The sequence below is a fragment of the Gopherus flavomarginatus genome, chromosome 4 (assembly GCF_025201925.1).
Source record: "Gopherus flavomarginatus isolate rGopFla2 chromosome 4, rGopFla2.mat.asm, whole genome shotgun sequence".
NCBI lineage: Eukaryota > Metazoa > Chordata > Testudines > Testudinidae > Gopherus > Gopherus flavomarginatus.
This window is the reverse complement of record NC_066620.1, coordinates 12,412,911-12,436,932: the sequence shown is the minus strand read 5'-3', so window position 1 is coordinate 12,436,932 and position 24,022 is coordinate 12,412,911. Positions and strand designations below refer to the sequence as shown.

Here is a 24,022-nt window from a genome sequence, read left to right as displayed (position 1 = left end):
ACCTCATACAGCAACCCCTCTATTGAGACAAGGCTGAGCTTGAAACTCCAGGAATGGTCTCTAAGTAGTATTTTTATTGCAATATCTAAGCCCAACAAGATGATTAATGAGAGATCCTCAGCTTTAACTCTGAACTCATGCTGTGAAGTCAATCATAAGATTTAAAGAGTTTATATCCTTTTCAAATACATTTTTTGGAAGCTATGTGGCCTAGTGGCTAGAAAAGGCAATTGAGAGCAAGGACTCCAGAGGGGCATTTCCACCTCTGCCACTGTCTTGCTCTGTGACCTCAAACATATCACCTAACCATAGGGTGACCGGACACCAAATGTGAAAAATCGGGACAGGGGTGGGGGTGGGGGGTAATAGGAGCCTATATAAGAAAAAAACCCAAAAATTGGAACCGTACGTTTACAATCGGGACATCTGGTCACCCTACCTAACCACTGCGTGCCTCAGTTTACTCAACAGCAAAACAGACATCTTCTTGCAGGAGTGTTGTGAAGCTTAGTTTGATAATGGCTTCCAGTATACCCTGAGATCATTGATGAAACTGTGCATAAGTATGTAGAAGTATGATTAAAAACACCCAGGGGCATGCGAGGGTGGATATGATAGACAGTGCAATTTGAATGACTGCATTTACACTGCAGCTTTTACCATACTTTTCTACTGCCTTTGGGACCTTTGTTGTTGGAAGATATTTTTTGCTCCCTGTCCGTAAATGCTAAGATTATAAATAAAATGTGTGTAGTTAATAAAAGGGGTCTTACCTTGTGTTGTTCCGTCTAGTCCCATGACACATTTCATTGCCCGGATGATCTGCTCTGCTACAGGTGGACACATAGATGTGGCGTAAATAGCACTGTGGGAGTGAGTTCGTAAAAAATCCACAAGTTCCTTAAACAAGTGAAACAAAATTTGAATTAACTTTGAGTTGTCAGGAGAGCAGAACAGGGTCTTAACTACTGATACAGGTGAGAACATATGGCATTCGAGGATATTTGACCAAGACATTTCATGACTGATTTATTTTCTTAATTGTTATTAAAAATCTATGGTCTGAAGAAATACAGGTGATACTTGGCAAACGTACATCCTTTAAAATCTGAGCTATGCACCCACAGCTGAAACAAAGCTACGAACGAGAATACTACCTGGCTTATATGATGAGAATCTTTACAGAAGTGGGGTGGGGCAGGGAGAGGGGAACCTGGCCTCACTGAGGGACTAATGAACAAGCTGCATTTAAGGGTACGTCTTCACTACCCGCCGTATCGGCGGGTAGCAATCGATTACTCGGGGATCGATATATCGCGTCTCATCTAGATGTGATATATCGATCCCCAAACGAGCTTATATTGATTCCATAACTCCACCAACCCGAACGGAGTTGTGGAATCGACAGGGGGAGCCGCGGACATCGATCCCGCGCATGAGAACGGTGAGTAATTCGATCTTAGATACTTTGACTTCAGCTACGTTATTCATGTAGCTGAAGTTGCGTATCTAAGATCGATTTTCCCCCGTAGTGTAGACCAGCCCTAAAATACAGAATTGTCCCACCTTTCAGAAGGATGAATGTGATGTGCCAATGGCAAATAGTGCAGTTTGTCTCCCATTGGATTTAGCAGAAGAAAAGTAACCTCACTAGTGTCTGTATTCAACTTCACGATAGTCTTATTAGTTTGTCTTTAATATAAGGCTGAACAGGGCCGGCGCTTCCATTAGGCGACCCTAGGCGGTCGCCTAGGGCACCAGGATTTGGGGGGCGGCATTTTTGTGCACTCCCCACAGGGCGCACGGGAGCTTCCAGTTCCGCTCCTGTTGCGCCGCCAAAGAAGGACCTTTTGCCGACGTGCCGCGGAAAACAGCGACAGGCAATTGAGCAGCTCAATGACTGCCACTGTCGCCTGCGGCATTTCGATGGAGGGTCCTTCTTCAGCAGCACGATGGGAGTGGAACCGGAAGCTCCCGCGCACCCGGTGGGGAGCGCACAAAATGCCACCCCCAAAATTCTGCCTAGGGCGCCAGAAACCCTGGCGCCACTCTTGAGGCTGAACCCTACCTAGTAGTTCCACCAAAATCCATGGCAACTCTCTATTGCGAGGTGCTTCCCCACTTTAACGCACTCCTTAGTCCTTGACATATGCTTCTGCATAAGCTTAAAATGAAAACAGGCCCCAATCGTGTAATTGAATCCACCACCAGCCTGAACCCCAGCACCTGTGCAGATCACTACAGACTTAAATGGGACTCGATGTGGGCATGGGGATTTGTGCTAGTGGCTCCGAGTGCAATTCTTAGGCCCTGATGCTGCAGTGACGCCTCCCCTGCTACTTACCTGAGCCAAAGGACTTTATACAAACTAGGAAAAGTCAGAGGTAGGGGGCCTAATTACAGGACATAAAGCTTTAAGGCCTTGTGTGCACAGGAAAGTTTTACAAGTTGTACTGATATAGTTTACAGGTATAGTTATACCTAGGGTGACCACCTGTCCTGATTTTATAGGGACAGTTCCAATTTTTGGGTCTTTTTCTTATGTAGGTTCCTATTACCCCCCGCCCCCTGTCCCGATTTTTCACACTTGCTGTCTGGTCACCCTAGTTATACCAGCATAATCCCAAACTGGGCATGCAAATCTGTACATTGAAGTATATCTAGCCAAGCTCAGAGCTGGCTGAATATCCCCAAGACAATGAACAGCAGCATTATTTGTAAAGCTCTCCATCTAGGTTTGGGACAAAAGTACCAATAGAACAGCAAATTACCTAATATGAATGTCAAACAAAAATAAGAAAACTGAGTATTTTACCCATTCCAACGTGTAGAATAGCTGAACAGTTCAATCATTCATTTGGGATCCAGACAGGAGCCGTGCATTCTCTCTAATAGCCCTACTAAATGGCAGATTATATGGAAAGGCAGCTATATATGCCATGCACAGATAGGAAGCCATTTGTTTTGGTGTCAAACAGAAACTAGAAGTTTTCTATTTACCTTCTTGCCAGCTATGTATCCTCCAGCTGCTCCAAAGCTTTTGGTGAAGGTACCCATCAATACATCAACATCTTCAGGGTTCATTCCAAAATATTCCACGACTCCCCGGCCAGTGGGTCCCACAGCACCAATGCTGTGAGCTTCATCCAAGTAGAGGTAGGCTTTGTATCTCTTCTTCAAGGCGACTATCTCTGGCAGGCGCACAATGGAACCTTCCATGCTAGAGAATGAGAATTGCTAATGAATCTTTTAATCCTCTGCTCTCTTTAAATATTAGCACTCTGGTACACATTATGGACCACAGGGTTACCCTGATACCAAAAAGGGCCTCTTTAAAGCTCAAACCAAATTCGTAGCTCAAAGAAAAACTGGGAAGTCTTTATGCCCATTGCTGAGCAGGCAGTCACTCACATGAGCAGTCCCAGTGACTTCCTTGGTCTTTTGCAACTTATCAGCCCTACTTCTGCATGCAGAAAAGAGAAGGGAAGGGTTCAAATGATATGCTGGACTTTATCCAGCTTAGTGCATATAATTCATTACAAGCCCCCCACAATTAGAAGGTATTTGCAACTCTGGCCCCCAACTTATGTCTATATGCCACTCTGACAACATTTACAGGTTGTAAAGGCAACAAATCCAGGCAGAATTCCCCCAGTGCAGAAGTCTAGGGTAGCACAGGTGGGAGCCAGGGACAGAAAGATTTATATAGATTAGCTTTAGAGCATCCCACAGGCACGTGTGGGGAGGCTCCCTAACTTAGGGTAGACTTGGCTCTTGGAGAAGGAACAATCTGGGAGGCACAAAGGCGACTTAAAGTGATCTTTGATCCTTCGCTCCTAGTCTGTTTCTTTCAGGGGACACACACACACAATCTAGCACTGTACAGGAAAAGATCCTTAATATTTTATGTTTTTTCTCTTTAAGAAAAGAGAAGAGCAGAATTCAATATGCTGCATTGATGCATTAACAGCATCTTGATACTCCTAGGGAAAAAAAGGATAAGAAACCCAGTACACTCTGAGTAGTTACCTCACAAGGGTAGGTGAACAGCAGGAATTACCCTGCAAGATGAACTCCTCAGGAGACAAATTAGAAATCCTCTTTAATGCAAGGCAGTTTAGTTATCCGTACCTTTGCTGCAGACACTATTATGCCTTGAAAACCTGGGTGAGATTACTAAGGAAGCTTATCACCGGATACCTTCAGATGTATTCAATAGTTTATTTTTACAGTGAGTTAAACTTGTTCTCTTGCACTAGCTGTGGTAAGGGGAAAAAACATCTGAAAAGTGCTAACATATTTCATACCAAAAGCAAGGTGCTGTGTGCCAAGCAAAACCTACATTCTGTGGGGAGGCCCCCTGCTCAGGTGGGTCAAATTGGAAATCTTGAGGCAGCTCCAGCTAAATTGAAAAATGGAGCCTGTTCCTGAATTAAATGTGCAAATGAGTAATACAGTCAGTACGGCCTCCCAGCGTTATTTATCTCGATATCAGTTTCCAACTGTTTTATGCTGCCCTCACAGATTTTAGTATTTGCAACATGTAGCTGCATTGTACGAGTTACAAGGGAGAAAATGGAGGTTTGGCAGTCAAGTAGGCGACAACAGGCTTTTGGCACAGGGGAGGCTTTTCATGATTTTGGCCTCTTTTCTTTCCCTCACTCTCATGGGCAGGGTTGTAGGTAACTTGAAAGTTTTGGGAGGGCTTGAACCTCTGCTCCCTAAATCTAGTTAACTCTTGACAATGAGAAGCCATCCCTCTCCCAATACCCGGCACTACAACCAATACATAATAATAATACAATGGACTTTGCATTACTTCCATGTTTCAGCTAAAACATCCAGCAATGTCATAGTATATTCACATAGCCCATGTTGATCAATGAGAGCAAATTACACCACTGTCTGAGTTATTGTTTCAGGGAGTCTGCAGATGCAGGAAGACTCTCTGCATTTGTTTACATTTGGAAGTTTATTTCCACAGCTAGAAGGGCTAAAATCTTAATTTAAGAGTAGAAAATTTAGATTCCACTGCACAATTCTACAGCAAAATCATGTGTTCGCTCAATCCTGGAATACAGAGGGCTTAGTTAAATTCCCTCTCCTGATATATGACTGCCAGGAGATTTTAAATGTGAAGATAATTTGATGGAATTGTTTTCATACAGTATGACCTAATGATGTAAGTAGGAGTTAATTGTTTTTAGTCTAAACAGGGTAGTGAAATGAAGAACCTATTAGTGTTCTTGAAAGATGCTGGCTTATTTAAATCCTGGGATGGTGGCCAGAGGCTACCAGAACAACAAAAGGCCCAGTTCTTCCACAGAATGGCCAAAACACAGGTAGCTTTACTGCAGGTTTCCCTGCATGCTGCCCTGCTAATGAGCCTCAACCATCCCTTGGTGGGACCAGCTCTAGAGACAAGAGACCAGTTTGGTTTCTGTGCCCATTCTGTCCTTGGCCTCTCTGCTGACCTTTGGCGATTGCGGAAGAAGGCTTGCAATGGGGACACATCTCTACTTAGAACTAGACTGAGACTAAACTCATTTAACATAGGCCACGGAGCAGCCCTTATGGAAGGTAAAACTTCCAGTAAATATTACCCTGGGCCGGAGTTAAACCAGGGACCTAAAGCTGAAATGAAATGTGTCTGTTTGTTTCATTTTGGTAGTGTCATTCTTACAAAACACTCAGGGCATTTCACAGCTCTGGAAGTCTGAAAGGAGGGAGCTTATGGAAGCTTTAACATCTTTTTGGAGTGGGGTGGGGGGGTTAAATTGTGTTATTGTGGCCTGACTGAGCAGTAGCATTAAGCTATGCCATCCACTGAGCAATTCAGGGAGGGATTGTGTGTATGGGGCCTATTCATTTAGTATGGTGCAGGCTGCTCCTCCTCACTCAACTGGTCTTTTCTTCTGTGAGGTAATGAGGAGGAAGTGAGTGAGGCCTTGATTCTGCTTCCTTCCTGTTCCTTTTGGGGCAGTGTGTGCCTTAGGAGAGTGCAGGGACTACAGCAGTGACAGAGGCCCTTATTTCGGCTTCGCAATCTCGTTGGGGAAGCAATCTGTGCACTCCAATTTCCCGCCTCTCTCTCAGGGCGTTCCCACCACAATCTGGCCCCAAATTAATCTACGAAGCTGAACAATGGGTGCATGCTGTCACGGTCAGGGAAACAAGATTGGGGACAGAAGTCCGACATCGCTGTGTTAGGCCTGGTGAAGTTTTGTATGGTCCTTTCGGCCTATAACTTCTGAAGCTGTTTTCCCTCTGTCTGCAGCCCTCTGCTGTTTGCTCCACAGTGCATTGTAGGGCCAGCCTCCCGCACAAAAACAACCGTGACCTGTTCACAACACTGATGTCTCCTGACCCAGTTACAACAGTTCAGATCTGTACTGCAGACAGGATCTTAACCGTGTTCTGCACCAGGGCTGAAGTGTCGGTTACATACAAGGTTTTATCTCTGCTGCATAAGTTGGTCACAACATGATTATGTCCCAGTTGCTCTACAATGCCAATGAAGTTTTAACAAGGCCACGAGACAAAAGTGTTAGAAAGAGGTCCCCTGGCAAGGTTTGTACAGGACACAAATGATGTAGTTTCTGAATCACTGAGTTTAGGTCCTGATTCAAATCCTATCATAGTTAATGGGATTCTTTCCATTGGCTTCCATGAGCTTTGGAGCCTGGGAGATGGAAGATACATATCACTGTAGGTCAACTAATCCTCTTTGTCTGGCAATGCAGGTTTACTCTATACAGCACACTGACAGCATTTTATCCAGTTTCATTTTAGAATTCTCAGGCAACTGGACTTCTATCATTTTTCTTGGTAGACTGAGGCCTTTTCCATAGCCTTATTCATTGCACTGTCAAGAAGATTGATTTTGCTGATATTCAGACAGCCATTTCCCCTTCTTAATTTCATCACACAACTCCTACATATGCCAGCGTGTAATACCCTTCCAATCTCTGCAGATTTACTCTAACCCTTCCAGTATTTGAAGACTTATCATATCCCTTTCTTCAGTCATTGCTCAGATTACATATAAATCTTTCCTTATAAGTCAATCCCTTTGGCCCCTTGATCATGTCTGTCATGGGTCTTTAAACTCCTTTCCTCTGATCTGATATACAACTAGATACACACAGTGTATTCATGTTGATCTTGATCTTCCAAAATACACACATTAAATCTTAATCTTTGCTTTTACCATTATTTTCTTTGGTAAACTTTGTCACAATGTGGCATTTAGGAGACTTGACACAGACTTCTCTATTTTGTGGTTTACAGCAACAGTTTAAAAAGCCAAATAAATTACAGTATTTTGAAAAGTTAGGAAGCAGCCATTGATTGATTAACCCCCTTTTGCTGGTCTCTTGCCAATGACGTAAAATGTTACCCCTTTGGACTAAGGGGCTGGCAATCACCTAATAGCAGGATATAAAAAATTGCCCTAATAGGCTGCCTAGAGTACTGGCACTGAATCACAAAAAAAACCTCAAGTATACATGAAAATGCTCTGGATAGTATCCAAGCGATCAGAGAAATACGACCAAGTCAAATTAAAATGAAAATGGAAAAAACCATCGGTTTTGACCATTGTATGTTGCTCCTCAATTGTTACCTTGGGCCTTGGCCCATCTGACTCATAAGTAAATATGTTACTAGGTAGCGCAAATCTACCAGAAACTGAGCAAGAATGCAGTAATTGACTGATCCTGAACCGAAAACAGTAGAAGCCAAGGAAAACACTAGCTAGAATTTAGATAATAGAGACATGATTTAGCAAGTCAATTTAATTCCTGCCATGGACCCTGCCAAAACTTGTTCATGCTTTTGTACTGAGGATTGATGGCCATGTGGTCTCTCTCAGCTTGGACTGAATATGGAATAAATTTACTCTCAAACTAGTCCAAGTTAAAAGCCAGCTTTCATTAATAGTTACATTTACCTGTGCTGAGCTTTCCTTTTCTGAATGTTAAATACATTTTAAAAACTGAAATATTTTCTCACTGTTTATTTGACACCCAGCTTGGGTCCTTTATAACCTGTGGGCCAAATTCTGCATTTACTTATCCCCATGCAAACTCAGTGGGCTATGGTTCTGAAACACTACTCTGATATTTCAACACCACGCTGGCTCGCAGTAGCTCTTTTCAACTTTTGCCAGTTTGGTAAATCAAGGTTCATGTGCGGTGTTGACGAGTAGGATAACTCTTTCACATACCCTTAACATACCAGTGAGCTTGCAGGAGTGAAAATGAAGGCAGGATTTGACCCTTAATGTTGATCTCATCAGTGTCATATATTGCCATCTTAAAAAAAAAAAAAAGGTGGAACGTTACATCCATGTAAAAAGATGCCAAGCCGAACTTGTAAATCAAGATACTTTAACTTGCATTATGGATCTTACCAAGTGATTTTAATTCTATATAATAGTTAGCAATGATGCTCTATTTCTTTAGAGACTCATTCAAGAAAGCAGCATATGACCTTACCAAGAAGGATACTTTAAAGAATTCTTCCCTCTTCCTCACTACTCTGTGTAAGAATGCTAATTTACCAACTGTCAGAACTAAAAAGAACTAAATCTAGCCTACTCAGGTAGTGGAAAGTCTTACTGCTACTTCAAAATCAGAGTCCAGGAAAGGAAAGGTCAGAATATTACCAATATACTGGATTGGTTTTGGTCTACTAATCTGTACCTAGCAATATTAAATATATGGAGGCTACTTCCCTGTAACTGGATGTTCTTTGAGATGTGTGGTCCCTATCTATATTCCACGTGTGGGGATGCATGCACACCATGAGTCTGAATCTAAAGGTTTTTAGTAAAGAATATCCATTGGTCTGCACTAGCACAATTGTTCTCCTTGTACAAAAGGGCAGTGCGGGCCAATATCTCTCCAATTCCTATATTACCAGGAATCCGTTCATGATTTGCAGCAGAGGGGATGGAGGGTGGAAAGTGAAATGCAGATAGGGACCCCACATCTCAAAGAACCTCCGATTACAGGTAAGTAACCTCTCTTTCTTCTTCGAGTGATGGTCCCTATGTATATTCCATCCATGGGAGATTAGTAAACTGTAGTCAAATGAGAGGTATGTGTGAGGATGCAGATGGTATGGATGTCTAGTCTTGCTATCCCCACAGCTGCACCTGCAGTAGAAGCCTGCAAAAATGCATAGTGTCATGTAAAGGCATGTATGGATTTCTAGGTAGCTGCCCCGTATATATCTGTAAGGATATATCTTACAGAGATGCTACAGAAGTTGGGGGGAATGTCAGCTAATTGGTAACAAAGGATGATGCAGCTTGGTGTCCATTTACAGAATCTCTGAGCAGATAGACCTTAACCTCTTGATCACTCTGCTACGGTGACGATATGTTTAGGAGTTTTTCTGTTTGTTTTGCTTTCTAGATAAAATGTCTAGACCAGTGGTTCCCAAACTTGTTCTGCTGCTTGTGTACGGAAAGCCCCTGGCAGCTTGGGCTGGTTTGTTTACCTGCCGCATCCGCAGGTTCGGCCGATCGCAGCCCCCAGTGGCCGCGGTTCGCTGCTCCAAGCCAATGGGAGCTGCAGGAAGTGGCGTGGGCCGAGGGACGTACTGGCCGCCGCTTTCAGCAGCTGCCATTGGGGGGAGCAGCGAACCACGGCCACTGGGAGCCGCGACTGGCTGAACCAGGGGACGCAGCAGGTAAACAAACCAGCCCAGCCTGCCAGGGGCTGTCCCTGCACAAGTAGTGGAACAAGTTTGGGAACCACTGGTCTAGAAAGTTAAGCTGTCACTTCTCATCAGAGGCATGAGTTTCTGGAAAAAATACTGGGTAAGTGAATGGTTTGATTCATGTGAAACTCCAAAATTATTTTGGGAATGGATTTTGGGTGGAGGCAAAGAAAGATCTTCTCTTTATGAAAGATAGTATATGCCAGGAGTGCTCTCAGCTTGCTCACCCTCCTGGGACAGAGAGCAGGAAGGCAACTTTACCGAGAGATGCAACATTGAACCGGTTGCTAATGGTTCAGAGCGAGGTTTGGTGAGAAGTGAAAGGATGAGATTGAGACCCCATTGTGACGTTGGTCTCCCCACTGGTGGGGAAGCTTTAACAAGTCCTTTTAGGAATCTATTCATTGCAGGATGAGTAAAGATAGTATGGTTCTCAACTGAGGGATGAAAGGTGCTGATTGCTGCAAGATGGATCCATATGGAACTGATTGAGAGGCCCAATGCCTAGGGGCAAGTAGGTATTCCAGAATAACAAGAATCCTAGAGGACTCTGGAGATAGCTGGTGTAGTCATGACCAAAAGGAGAAATGCTTCCATTTGGCCAAGCAGCATCTCCTAGTAGAATCCTTCCTGCTTTGAGAATGGAGTGAACTGCCACTGAATACCTGTGCTCTATGTCAGATGCCCATCCAAATAGCAGGCCTGCAGGTGTAGTGATCCTTGAGAGTGCCTGATTGTACATTGTGTCGCAACAGCAGATCTGGATGCTGTGGGGGAGGGGGGAGAGACCTGGCAGGGGGCAGGGAAGGTGGAAATCCACAGGAGGTCTCAGAACTGTATCTGCTAGTTGGGTGTAGTGAGGATGACCTGAGCCCTGTTGTGACAGATCTCTTGCAGAATTTGTGGTATTGGTAGGGTGAGAGGGAAGGCACACCTGAGGCGGTCTGCACAGGTAGCAGCTGGGCGTTGCCCTTCAGACCATGGCCATAGCTGCTCTGGAGCAGTATAGGGGTAGTTTCTTGTTCCTTTGCAAGAAAGAAATCCCAAGATGGTGTTCCCCACTCGGTGGAGATCTCATTCAGAACAGAATTGCAATTCTCCCATTCATGGCCCGTGGAAAAGTGTCTGCTGAGACTGTCTGCTAGAGAGTTGTGTGCACTTGGTAGTTATATTGCTGAGAGGGTTATATGGTTTCTAATACGCCAGTTCCAGAGGATGACTGTCTACACTGGGGGGAGGGAGGAGATCTTGTTCCCACTCTTTCCCCCATTTATTTATGTAGAAGACAGCTGCTCATACTATCTGACACAACCTGGGTATGTGTGGATTGGAGGAGTGGAGGGAATGCATTGCGGGCCCAATAGACTGCCCTTAATTCCAGTAAATTGATATGGATTCTGGCCTCCCCTGGGATCCAGATGCCTTGTGCAGTGTGATTGTCAATATGGGCTCCCCAACTTAAGAGAGAAGCATCTGTGATGATAGTTGCCTCAGGTGTGTGTGTGTGTGTGTGTGTGTGTGTGTGTGAGGAAAGGAACTCCCAGTTGAACTTTCTCTGGATTTGTCCACCAGGCAAGAGAGGCCATAACTTTGGCTAGAATTGCTACTCTAGCACTGAGGTTATCTTTGGTGAGTAAATGGACTGAAGTCAGGTTTGTAAGCAGTGGAGAAGCCTGGCGAATGGTGTTACGTGGCCACATAAGGCCATATGGCTTAGGAGGGAAAGAGCGGTTCTGACCATAGTCTGAGATGTGAGGGTGATCTGTTTTATCAAATCACCCCTGGTATGGAAGCTTTCCAACAGGAAATAGACCCTTGCTGTAGTCAAGTCCAGAGTTGCACCTATGAAACCTATGGACCTCGTGAGAGTCAATGTAGACTTTTTGTGGCTGACACAAGTTCCCAGGGAAGATAGTAGCTGGAGCAGGAATAGAGCACCAACTGGAATTTCCTGCTGGATCTTCCTGTCTGGAGCCATTCATCAAGATATGAAAAGAAAATAAACCTGTGTCTTCTCATCCAAGCCATTACTATTGACAGGACTTTTGTAGAGACTCTGAGTGCCATAGCTAGTCCAAATGGGAGAACTCTGAATTGGAAGTGGTCTTTCTCAATAAGAAATACGAGAATTCTTCAGTGGGACAGGTGAATGTCTATGTGAAAGTAAGCATCTTTCATGTGGAGGGCCACAAACTATGTATCCCCTGTTCCAGGAAGGGAATTACTGATGCTAATGTGACCATATGGAATTTTACTTTTTGGAAGAATACATTTTGTTGGTGTAAATCATGAATTTGTCTCCAACCACCAGACTTCTTGGGGATCAAGACTTACGGGAGTAGAATCCCTTCCCTTGATGTTAGCGTGGCACTCATTCTATGGTTTCTTTCTGGAAGGAGAGACTTTACCTCATGGTGAAGAACTTCCTTGTGAGAGTGGGTTCCTGAGAAAGTGAGAGGTATTGTAGTGGAGAGATGAAATAAACTCAATTGTTTAGCCGTGGTCTTGTTATTGCCCCTCAGTTGTGAGCGAAGTGCGTAAGGCAGCATAAGGCATGGCAACATAAGAGTTTTGGGGGGCAATAAGGCATGGCATCAACGTTGGTATGCATTCCTTCAGCATACCATCCAAAGAACCCCTTGGACAGTGGGTGGGTGGGGTAGCCATCACAGAGATGGAAGAAGCCATGTATCTGGGTCTTTGCATGCTGCCTTTTGTGTGATGGTTCATAAGGGCACTGGCAATTGAATGCTTGAGGTGAAGGTCTGGACTTGCAGGTTTGCTTCTGATGTTTCCTCTTCAGAGCAGGGGTGTAAATGCCCAGTGACTGGAGGGTTATCCAAGAAACTGTAGAAATGGTCTTTTCAGTAAAGAGTTTAGACGCATCAAAGGGAAGTTCCTTAATGGTTTTCTGGTCTCCTCTGGAGGAATCCAGAGATAGCAGCCACAATTCGTGCCTCATGATTATAGCTTGTGGCAATGGCTCTAGAAAGGGAGTGTCAGCTGCTTCTACTGCCACTTGGAGTGATATATTGGCCATCAGCCTGCCTTCATCAGTGAGGGCTTGGAACTGGGCCCTGTCTTCCTAAGGAAGTTGTCTTTAAAGTGTAGACATTTTGACTAATTCAAGAGATCATATTTTGCTAACAGCACCTAGGAGCTAGCAACTCTGAAGTGGACACTAGCTGATGAAAATATTTTCCTTCTCAAAAGGTGGAGGCATTTAGTTCCCTTGTCAGTTGGGGTAATCACAGGGTGCTTTGTCCTGGACCTTTCTGTAGCCGCTTGTGCCATGAAAGCGTTGGGTACTAGATGAATGAATAAAAACTCTGCTCCTTTATCTGGCACAAAATATCATTTTTCGACCCTCTTCAAGGTAGGGGCACAGGAGGCAGGGGTATGCTACATGGATCTCACAGGTTGGCCTTTCTAGGGTGACTCATCCAGAGGGCTGGATGATATCCAATAGGTCATTCTGCGTGTCCTGGACCTCCTCAACAGGTATCTGAATCTCAGTGGCTACTCTCTATAACTGCTCCTGGTACTGCTTGTGGTCACTGGGCAAGGAAGGGGATGATGGAGCAACTTCCTCCTCAGGTGAAGAGAATAACACACCCATCTGAACTGGCAGAACCAGTGGATCCAGCTCAGCTTCTTCCTCCACAAACTTGGATGGAGCTGGTTATTACTTGTTGGGAGAAGAGGGTCGGTCAGTGTGATTCTTGCACAGATCCAGTACATCTGTTATGCGGATCCCATTAGGCTAGTAGGAAGGATTGAGTGATGGGGGAGATCCCCAAGATATAGGGTAGTAACGGTTCTCTGAATAGCCATAACCTGAAGAAAGTGGATGGTTCCAAAACCTCCTGTGGGTTCTGTCTGGAGCCTCAGTTTTGTTTGACAAAATAATAGATTCCTGCTCTACTGGCGGTGCCATCTGTACCAGTGGGAGGATGCTCTGAGTTGTGGATGCAGTAGGGGGCGATCCTCTTCTTCTCAAAGTGATTTTTTTGGGCATAGGGATGTCTCTAAGCAGGACTGGGCCTGGTAGGAATATTCTACTGTGCGGTAAAGATTTTGGTTCTTCCCGATGTTTGGGGAGCCTCTGAGGAGGGGACTAGCGGATTCAGGGCCAGCAATGGGGTATTCAGAGAATGCCACATGGAGTGAGCTGGAACCATTGAATGGGGTCCCAGCATGGAGCTCTCAGACAGGCCTGATGGGTACTGATCTTATGATCTGGTGGATGAAGCCAGAAACAGTACTGTCGGATCCTTTTTCCTTTGCCTTCTTGAATGTCAGGTTTATGTGGAACTAACTCCTTGTGATCCATGTGATCCTTGTGATCCGAATGAGGCCTCATGACCTGCTCCATGAGGTGTTTCAGCAGGTGGAGCGCTTGTCTTTCACTAGTTTGGAGAGGGAAGGAACAACAGATAATGCCTTTGGGTGAGGCAATAAAGGGCGTGCTGGTGGTCTTTTGCTGACAGAGAAGGAACAGGGGCAGGAGACACAATTCTCTTGGGACTCTTGGCATAGTTCCTCTCTACATGGAGAAGCTTCCCAGGGCATGGAGAACTAAGCTCACTATACTTACTATAAAACAAGACTACATTAAACTTAAAAAAAAATCACTAAAACTATTTACAAATTGTTTTACTGATATTAAAATAGGAAGACTGAAGCAGAATTTTTATTCAGGCCATGAAGTGGTAAGAAGGAACTCAAGAGATGTTGGTTTGCCCTGCCCTTTATATCCTTCAGAGCATGAGGAGAACCACCACACATGTGCGGACCAATGGACCCGGCTTACTAAAGTTCTCTAGACTCAGACACATGGTACGCGTGCATAGTCATGCATACAACACACACAGGGACCATCACTCAAGAAGAACCAGTCCTTCATGGACAGGTCAGCTCTCATCCAATATTGCGTCTAGCCAGTTATGCAATGATATATCATGGTGGCAATGCTGTAGGGATTCCTTCTCGACCCAGTACAGAACTGGTTTGCTATCTGAAGCATGAGCTTCGATTTCTTATTTGCCTACCTCACAAGTATACAATAAAGATTTTAAAACTAGCTAATGTTTGGACTAGTTTCTGATGAGACGCTCTAAGAAAGCTAAGTATTATTACTACTTTTACTCTATGCTTTTTGCTTGCACAGATACAAAGGCTATTAGTGGAAATAAATGATCCAGCACTTAAAACAAAAAAACAAGAGATCCCAGGTACAGTATTTGACTCCATGTCCTCCTATGCAGACTTTCTTTGACAAACACTTAGCAGGCACCACACCGAGGTTAGGATTTTTAGTGGAGACTAAGGGAAATAGGTGCCCAAATCCCACTGAAAGTCAGTGGCTGCTGGGTGTCTAACTCCTATAGGCTGCTTTGAATTGGAGCTTTTGAATCAAACTCTCTCTCTGAAGTTTTACATGCTGTGATTGTGCATAACAAGAGAAAGTCACATGGCTCTTCTGCTTTCTTCAGAAAGAAAATTCTCTGTGAATACTAGCTGCAGATCTAAGGAAAACTATTGCCCAGTGTCCCATTAAATTGGAGATTGATTAAGTGACAAATGCCAGAGCCAGCTGACATTATGGGTCTGTGCAACTGCTCACTTTAACCAATGCATCCATGACACAAAGGTGCCTTCACTTTCCCTTGTTGGTGCACATCCAAAGTAAAGGATTTGAAAACTGAACAAAGTACAGCAGCTAAAGGGTTTTCTGTAGGCCATGTGACGACTGGCAGGAGTATTTGTCATTAAAATGTTGGTGGTCCACTTAATTTCTGCATGATCAAAGTCCTTAAAACGTAACTTTCTTTCAGCGGCACAGAGCTATGTTTATTTGCAGCTTTGTTCTGTTTATTCTGGTTAAAGGGAGATATTCAGCCTGCTTTGGATCAGCTGGTCTGCTGTTAAACTGTTCAGTCCTGAGTGACTAGTGTTTAGATGAGGGCTGACTTGTTCTCTGCAGCAGCCTGTACAAGTTATGCAAAAAGAACATGCTGACGACTATGAAGTTATGACGACATGAAAAAAGAAAAGGCATCATTATTAGAGTTGTGGTTTGCTTGTGATCTGAAAAATTAAAAAAAATCCTTTTTGGGTCAACTTGAAACTGAATTTTTTCAGAAGTTCTGGAAAAACAAAAAGATCAAAAAATGTGTTTCAAGGTGTTTTGGCATTTTTAACTGTTTTTCTTTTCTAAAAAATAAACGCAAATCAACTCCCTTGTAAATCTAGCCAGAAAAAGCAAAACATTTCATTTCAGAAATGGCATAATGAACCATTTTAATATTTTAAATTTTTTTCCTCTTTTTTTTCCCACTGAAACAATTTGCCAAAATTGACACAAATTTGTGAAATGTTGCGGTCAACCTGAATCTGCATTTTTCGGTGAAAAATTTGTCGGCCAAAATTTTTTGCCTAGTTCTAATCCGAATGAAAAAAAAATCTTGCTCAGAATGACTAGCATTAATAAGTCAAAAACCATAAATTGCTGCCATTCAACGTGGCTGTATTTCAGTGATGGATAATGTGATCCTTGTGTGTAACTTTCAATATTGGTTTGTAAATCACTTTGTCATCCTTTGGGCTGAAAGGATGCTATATAAAAAAACTCTGCTGTACAATTGCAAGGTGTTATTAGTATGCATCATACTAGACAGACTTCCAAAGTTGACTCGATTATGCATTGCCCTCTTATATTGGGATATGGGTACCACTACTGTATAATACTTTAAATCCCAATTTTGTACCCACAACCTGAATGCAACTCCATTGGACATTGATTACTGGAGATATGTTTGTTTCACTAAGGCTGAATTTGGTCCTAAATGTTTATACTCAACTGTTTGGGTATAAAACGGGCATGCAAAATGTATAGTGCCAGTACCTGTACCTTTTTTCAATTCATCAACGCGTAACAGAGAACTCTAGAAAGCTGTTCCATTTAATCACCTTGAGGCAGATTGTCAGCTGCTGTAAATTGTCACAGCTCCATTGACTTAAGTGAAGCTACAACAATTACACCAGCTGAAGATCTGCCCTTTGCATTTATATAACATACCCCATCCCAAAGGAAAGTGCTTTGCAAACCAATATTCAAAATCACATACAGGGACCATACTGGAGTTGCTTCTATTTACACTAGGGCTTAGACTGACCTTCAGGATTTATATATAAAACACCGAAACCGTCTTTACTGCCTTATTACTGTTAATATTGCAGGGCAACAATTTTTAGCAAGGCCACTGAAGATCCTACTTGAGCTGTGAAGCAATTAAAAAAAATACACTGAATTTCTCAGGCAATCTCAGTGTTACGCCTATTAAATTCCTTTATAATACAAAGTACTCACACATTTGTAAATGCCTACATACCTGTAAATGCCCTCTACTAGGATGAGAATCTTTTTCCATGCTCTGCGACTTCGAGGCTGCCCATATGCTACTGCATCCCTCAGTAATTTCTCTAGGCTCTGCATGTCTTTATTTAAAAATAAAAGAAAGGAAGAAAACAAAGTATTAACATAAGGGGCGTTAAAAGGAAGTTTTAAGTTCTTTCTGGCCACTAATTTTTTTTTTAAATAAGAAATCGACAGTTAGAGAAATGTCTTCTAAATGCACACTTCAGTTGCACAACGGCTACAGGCCTACTATTGGATTTAATTTGCCTGATTTTAATCTTGTGATAATATGACCAGAAGAGCTTTCTGCAACTATGCACCTCAACAAGGAAAAACTTTTCTTTTAACCATTAGAAACTCTCAGCTTCTCTATTTAAAAATAAAACTGAAACACTTTTGTCAGTTCCTGATTTTAACTGTCTATAATTTTTTAGTTGCACTGAAGAAATACACAGCATCCTGAACTTCACAGGGGGAGATTTTCAAACGAGTCTAAGGGATTTAAGAGCACAATCCCTACTGAAAGTCAGTGACACACGAAAATTTCCCCCTACAAGTGCAAGCTTGTTGTAATAAAATCTATGGGCTAGATCCTTAATTAGTATAAATCACCTTAGCTTCCTTGACTTCTATGGAGGACATTGATGGACACAAACTGAAAATCTAGTCTTACAGTTTTCTGATTATTACAATTCAGGACAAAAGAGGAGATTAAGTAGACAGATTATAATTCGTATGTATTTTGCTTCCCTCCATTAGCACCTTTCCCTTTCACTAAGGGCACGTCTACACTTACAGTGCTGCAGCTGACTGACGCTCTATGCTGATGAAAAAGAGCTCTCCCGTCAGCATAAAAACCCACCACTGGGAGCAGCAGAAGCTACGTTGGCAGGAATGGTGAGTACAAAAGAAAAAGAAAAGACTGTACAAAGATTAGGGCAGTACCAAAATGTGGCTCCCCACTGACAATTGACTGAAAACTGACCAATATTTGGGTTTGGATGAAACCTCTTTGAAGCTGACTACTTCCTGCAGTTTGTGAGAACCTGGAAGTACACATTCCAGAATGCCTCAAGACAGTACCCTGCATGGCATTTGGAAATGTGCAGTCTCAATTTCCTGACTGCTGCCAGAACTAGGATTGAGTTGGTGGTGGATACATGAGGGATGGGTCTGTGTCTACTTCATTTGGCTGAACCCTTTTCTCTACCACTCTACTGTGGTTTAGACGTGGGTCCATATTCCTGGATCAGATCACCTTCAAGTTTGGGTGGGAAATTCGATTTCAGATTGTGAATGGTGATCTGATCTGCATTTCATAGGTGGCCTTTACCACTAAGAGAGGAGTCAGCCAGAATGTTAGATCTGAATACCTTTGAATTTGGGTGTTTGAAACACAGAGCTAGATCTCAATTCTGCAACTCAGGCTCAATGCTCTGCCTCACGTTGACCAAGCATTCTGGAGTGCTTGAAGCCCATGAGCACAATGCAATTTGCAGTGCCTTAGAATTCAGTGACCATTGTAGAAGCACTGGTTGGCACTAGAGCATTAGGGCCCTGTGCTCTCCATTAAAGTGATTTGATAGTTTTACACCCATGAAAACAGTCCTGTGTGTCTGTGTTTGCAGGTCGGTGGCTAGGAGAAGACAATGATACCTTACAAACACTGCTGGCATGTTTTGTATGAACTAATTCCACATTTTCTGCAATAAAACTTGAATGCAGTGTTATTCTTTTAGCATTACGACATCTAATCTTGATCTTTATATTTCTAAGAAAATACAACCCTTCCACTTTATGAAGATGCACTTCAGTCAATACCAACATATTTGAAACTATGCAGAGTAATGAACCGTGTTTGTGCACCTTGTCCTTACACCAGGTTAGATTGGGGACCTTACTCAGTACCTTACTACGTGAATAGTCCCGTTGACTTGATAGCAAAAGGTATTATCCAGCGTCATTAAGTATATTCTGCTTTAGCCCTTAGCAAAAAGTAGGTGCTTCCTCACAGAGCCGCCCGGGGAGGGGGGCGGCAAGAGGGGCAAGGGCCCCCACGAGAGTTTTTCGGGGCCCCTGGAGTGGGGTCCTTCACTCGCTCGGGGGCCCCCAAAAACTCTTGCGGGGCTGGGCCCCAGAGCTTCTTCCACTCCCGGTCTTTGCTGGCGGGGGAGTCCTTCCGCTCCGGGGGGGAAGGACCCCCCGCCATCGCATTACCACTGAGGCGGGACCTGCCGCGGGACCTTCAGCGGTAATGCGGCAGCGGGGGGCCCTTCCGTTCAGGGACCTGCCGCTGCCGCTGAAGTGCCCCGAAGACCTGCGGCGGGGGCCTCCCGCCACCGAATTACCGTCGAAGAGCGGGCTGCACTTCGGCGGCGGGTCCCGCTTCGGCGGTAATTCGCCGGCAGGGGGCCCCCGCCGCGGGTCTTTGGGGCACTTCAGCGGAGGGTCCCAGAATGGAAGGGCCCCCCGCCACCAAACAGGGCCGGCTCTAGACATTTCGCCACGCGGGGGCTCCCTGCCGCTTGCCGGTCCCACGGCTCCGGTGGAGCTCCCGCAGGCATGGCGGCGGAGGGTCTGCTGGTCCCGCGGCTCTGGTGGACCTCCCGCAGGCGTGCCTGCGGATGCTCCACCAGAGCGGCGGGACCAGCGGGCCCTCCGCAGACACGCCTGTGGGAGGTCCACCGGAGCCGCCTGCCGCTGATGGCCCCAGGCCCCCGAAATCCTCTGGGCGGCCCTGCTTCCTCTTGAACTGAGCTGAGTGGTTTGTCAATTTATAAGGTATGATATACTTATTATAAACTGCAAATTTTTTTATTTGGCTATTCAAGAGGAGTTAGAGAATACCAAATTACATTCTGAATGTAGCTGTATCATTAGTATCCTCTTTTGCCATTACAAAAGATCTCTGCGGGTCCCCTCAATGCAGCCAATCACTGGCTGTATTTGCTGCCCTCTAAATGGAGGTTAGAGATAATACAAGGTTCTTCAACAGAAAGAGCAAGAGATTAATGAAACAAATTGACATAGTGTGAGGAGAGGAGTAGGAGTCAGATGGATCTCGGAAAAGATTATTCAGCCCTCCAGCCTTCGCTTCTGCAATCCCCCAAAATATTAATTGCTTCACTTAAAAAACAACACCTTTCATTAGTCAGTGGTGGTTAGAAAAGGCAGAACAATAAAATAATACTCCAACAATGAGAGTAACTGTTGCTGGTGCAACCTGATGTTAGTTTCTCAGGAACATTCCTGTCCTACCGCTTTGAACCAATATGTTGTCCCATCTGCAAAGCCCAGGGCATCTGTATAGACTGAACACATCTGCTACTGCAAGTATTCAAGGAAGAAAAAACCTGGTGTTTCCCTTTGTCGATTTGTGGCTCTGTCTCTAGGCACTGGCCATTTCACTACCATGTCTCCAACATGACCAATCCCTTCTTCCATAATTTCTAGGATGATTCCAGTACAATGCTGCTCCATGGCACAAAGAAAGATTGCAGTCTCCCTACATGGAATGTCCCTTGGCTTGCATTCTAACACAGCAAAACTAGGTTATTTTGAGTCTTGCATACCAGTGGAGAGAGTTCCAAATTTGCCACTTAGGGTGCAGGCAAATTGTGGCAACGATTGCTCACCCGGCTGAGTTCTGAGATTGTGATTGTCGCCCCGTGGAGAATAATGCAATGTAGACAGCACAGTTGTCCACTAGATGGCAATCAAGTAAATAAATTCTCCTGCTGTTTAAACTGATTTGCTTAGCAGCTATTCAGAGCACTCATTTGCAGCCTCACCAGAACAGCCAAGTGCTTTGCATATTTAGTGAGTGGAAGTTCTTCTTTTTGCATTCTGCCTTATCCTATATCCAAACAAACCAAATCATTTAAGCTGAGGGGGGAGCAAAAACCCTTTCTCAAGGCTGGTGTCCGACTACCATTAGTATTTGTAAGGTAAAAGGACTCCAGGGAAGTGGGGCCAACAGAATATGTTACTGGTTGCATGACATCAGCCTGACAATAAGGGGGGAGATTTTCAAAGACACAGAGGGGAACTTAGGCACCCAGTTCTCAAAGAAAATCAGTGTGGGTTGGCCTGATGCCTCTTTGTGCTTTTGAAAATCTCCCCCAGAGTCTACAGGTTCTTTTGGTTTAGGAACCTACACTGTTAAACTGGACTAGTGCTGGAATCTGTCTTAGGAAAAGGCTGTTTGCCCAAGCTCATGAGCTGGAGTTAAGGTTGGAAGGTCTGGTTGTCCTAACACCCATGGAGTTCGAGGGGGAGTGTGGAGAAGAGGGTTAGCAATCACTTGGGTGTGTCAGCACTAGTGAAGAGGTAGATTGCAGAGTTAGGGGAGAGTCTTTCTAAACCCTTGATTCTGCCAACCCTCACACACATGTTCAACTTTGCTCAACACATGTGAGTAATCCTGCTCAAGTTAAAGTTAAGCACTAGTGTAAATGCTTGCAGAATCAGGGCTTAATCTATCTATCCTCACACCTGTGATTGAGGTTGTCAGTCTACTTCATGGTGTGGGAGATGGTGAAGAAAAAAAGCATTTAGTTGCCCTGTATTTTAGAATGTTTGTTTACTGCATTATAGCATTGAAGGAGCTTATGTTTTAATCTTCTTATGCCTGCAAACCTTTAGCCCATAAAGGTGTTACATGTGCAAATGAACTTAATTTCCCCCTTTCCCCCCTTCCTCTGCATCTCTTTAGGACATGGTGATCCAGAATGGGGGGAAGTCTAATACTGTCTCCTTCAAAAAACAGAACAGTTGCCACGCTGACTCTGGTTCCCCACACTGATTCATGCTAAAGTTGATATTGGCTTTGGGTGCCCGAGATTGGAACTTTATAGAGATCAGAGCCTTTTGGGGGCATGTGCCCACCCCTATGGCCTCACCTGTGGATGTGTAAAATTTCTGTTCGTATCAACTACTATAACTCTGAATATTCTTGTTATCCATTGCAATAGAACATGTCCCCCTCAACTTTTCATTACCTGGTTGATACACTGGAGCTACTGCTGGTGTGCTAGTAGTACTGGTAAGAACCCAGATAAAGACAAGGCTCCATCCAATGATTTCTGGAGATTTTAACAAAGCCCTGGCTGGGATGATTTAGTTGGTGTTGGTCCTGCTTTGAGCAGGGGATTTGAATAGATGACCTCTTGAGGTCTCTTCCAACCCTAATCTTCTCTGACTCTATGATCAGTTAAACCTGCTATAGGGCTGGACCAGAGGGACCACCAGTGGTCTAGGATAGACACAAGTTGCGAGTATGTCTGTCTGAAAATAAATCTGTAAATTAAAATATAATATTGAGGGGGAAAGGATTGTGTAGCATCAGCCAAAAGTTTGCAAGTTGCGCACATGTGTCTTATAAAGCATTTTCATCCAGCTAGATTTGGAGTCTCTCTCTCCCTCTCTCATAGTGACATTTAGATTTTACTTTGCTCTATCTGAGTTTTGAAAGCATTTTATACTTCTTTAATTGTGGAATTAGAGGGAAACCATGGATTTGTCAAAAGACAGGATCTTCTGGATGCCTTCTACTATTTTACCTAGGGGAGGAGGGGGATCAACGTTCTAGCTTGCTGCCCTATTTGTACAATGCTAATCTTGATGGATAGGGTGGTTATGGAACACACCTTGCACATGTTTTCCCTATAGTAATTCAAGAAGTATGTGGCCCAGAAAACTTGCTGTTGATTCATGAAAGGGTAGTGTCAGTATTCCCCCTCATTTTAATAACCATTTTCAGCCACCAACAAAACCATAACAGCAACACACTGTTTGCACCTTGCCCTTCTCTCCAATGTATCTTGTATACATATACAATCAAAGAAGTCAGAGTGAAAGTAAATGAGATCTAAACAGTTTAATCAAGGCTGTTACGTTCCACGTAAAAGGAGAATGAACTAAACAGTAGGGAGCAGTCACTTTCTCCAACCTTCCTCATTCACATGTAGGCACTCTTTGGAAATGTCATTCACAAGGCTGCCAACCAATTTGGTTTTGTTCTGGCAACAAACAATACAGAAAGAATGTTTTCGTCACTAGTTGAGTATCCTGTGGCAGTGGCACAAAGGTCTTTGACTTTTCATACCATGTTTACAATGCTGTAATACCAGGTTAAACACTATGCTGGTGTAAACTGGCTCAGCTCCAGTGGAACGGTGCCAGTTTATATCAGCAGAGAATTTGACTCCTTTCTCATGTTTAATAAGTGACTTTTTTAGAGTGCCGTATTACAACCCATTGCTATTTGCCTTCCTGGCTGACCTTATCTTTAGAGCTCTCACAACTTCATAGCTGAATTCAATTCTACTCTTTGACCCTTGGCTTCCATGAATGGAGTATTGTTCCAGCTATCCAGCAGAAAGTCCTTGACATGGTGACATCCTCCAACTGAGGGCAACTACCAGACCCCTTTCAGAGAGCTGTTTGCTCCCCTCATCAGCCATGACACAAACTAGTTCCCATTCCCTGCAGGTAATGAGTATCACCTACCTCCTGCTGAGGTTGTGGGATAGTGATTATTTTTTTTTAAAAAGGACAAAAATACTTTATAATGTTGGGGTCAAATTAATGCTCATTAAACGCTCTGCATAGACTGTACTGGATGCAGAGTTTTCCTTTTATCCACAGAGCCGATACAGCACAGTGAGGCTTCCCCATACACCCAGCAATGTGGCTTGGATAACAGGTAGATCAGTTGACTATTTCCACTAAGTGTGAGAATGAAAACACATGTCTAACATTTGGCTTACGTGTGACCAATGAGCTTAGCAGTTCAAACATCAAGGCCCTGACCCAGCAAAGCACTTAAGCATGTGCATAACTGTAAACAAATAAGGAGTCTCATTAAAGTCA

At 43.9% G+C, this 24,022-nt stretch overlaps 1 protein-coding gene across 1 annotated transcript in view; it reads right to left on the bottom strand.

Annotated features, from left to right (window-relative positions):
* Nucleotides 1–24,022, bottom strand: part of SPTLC3 (serine palmitoyltransferase long chain base subunit 3) — an 81,634-nt gene that overhangs the window by 26,892 nt on the left and 30,720 nt on the right. The window contains exons 6-8 of the mRNA XM_050952164.1: nucleotides 17,124–17,229; nucleotides 3,001–3,220; nucleotides 774–900 (exon numbers count right to left, since the gene is read on the bottom strand). Of these exons, the coding sequence (XP_050808121.1) occupies nucleotides 774–900; nucleotides 3,001–3,220; nucleotides 17,124–17,229 (453 nt within the window). The remainder of the gene's footprint in view (nucleotides 1–773; nucleotides 901–3,000; nucleotides 3,221–17,123; nucleotides 17,230–24,022) is intronic.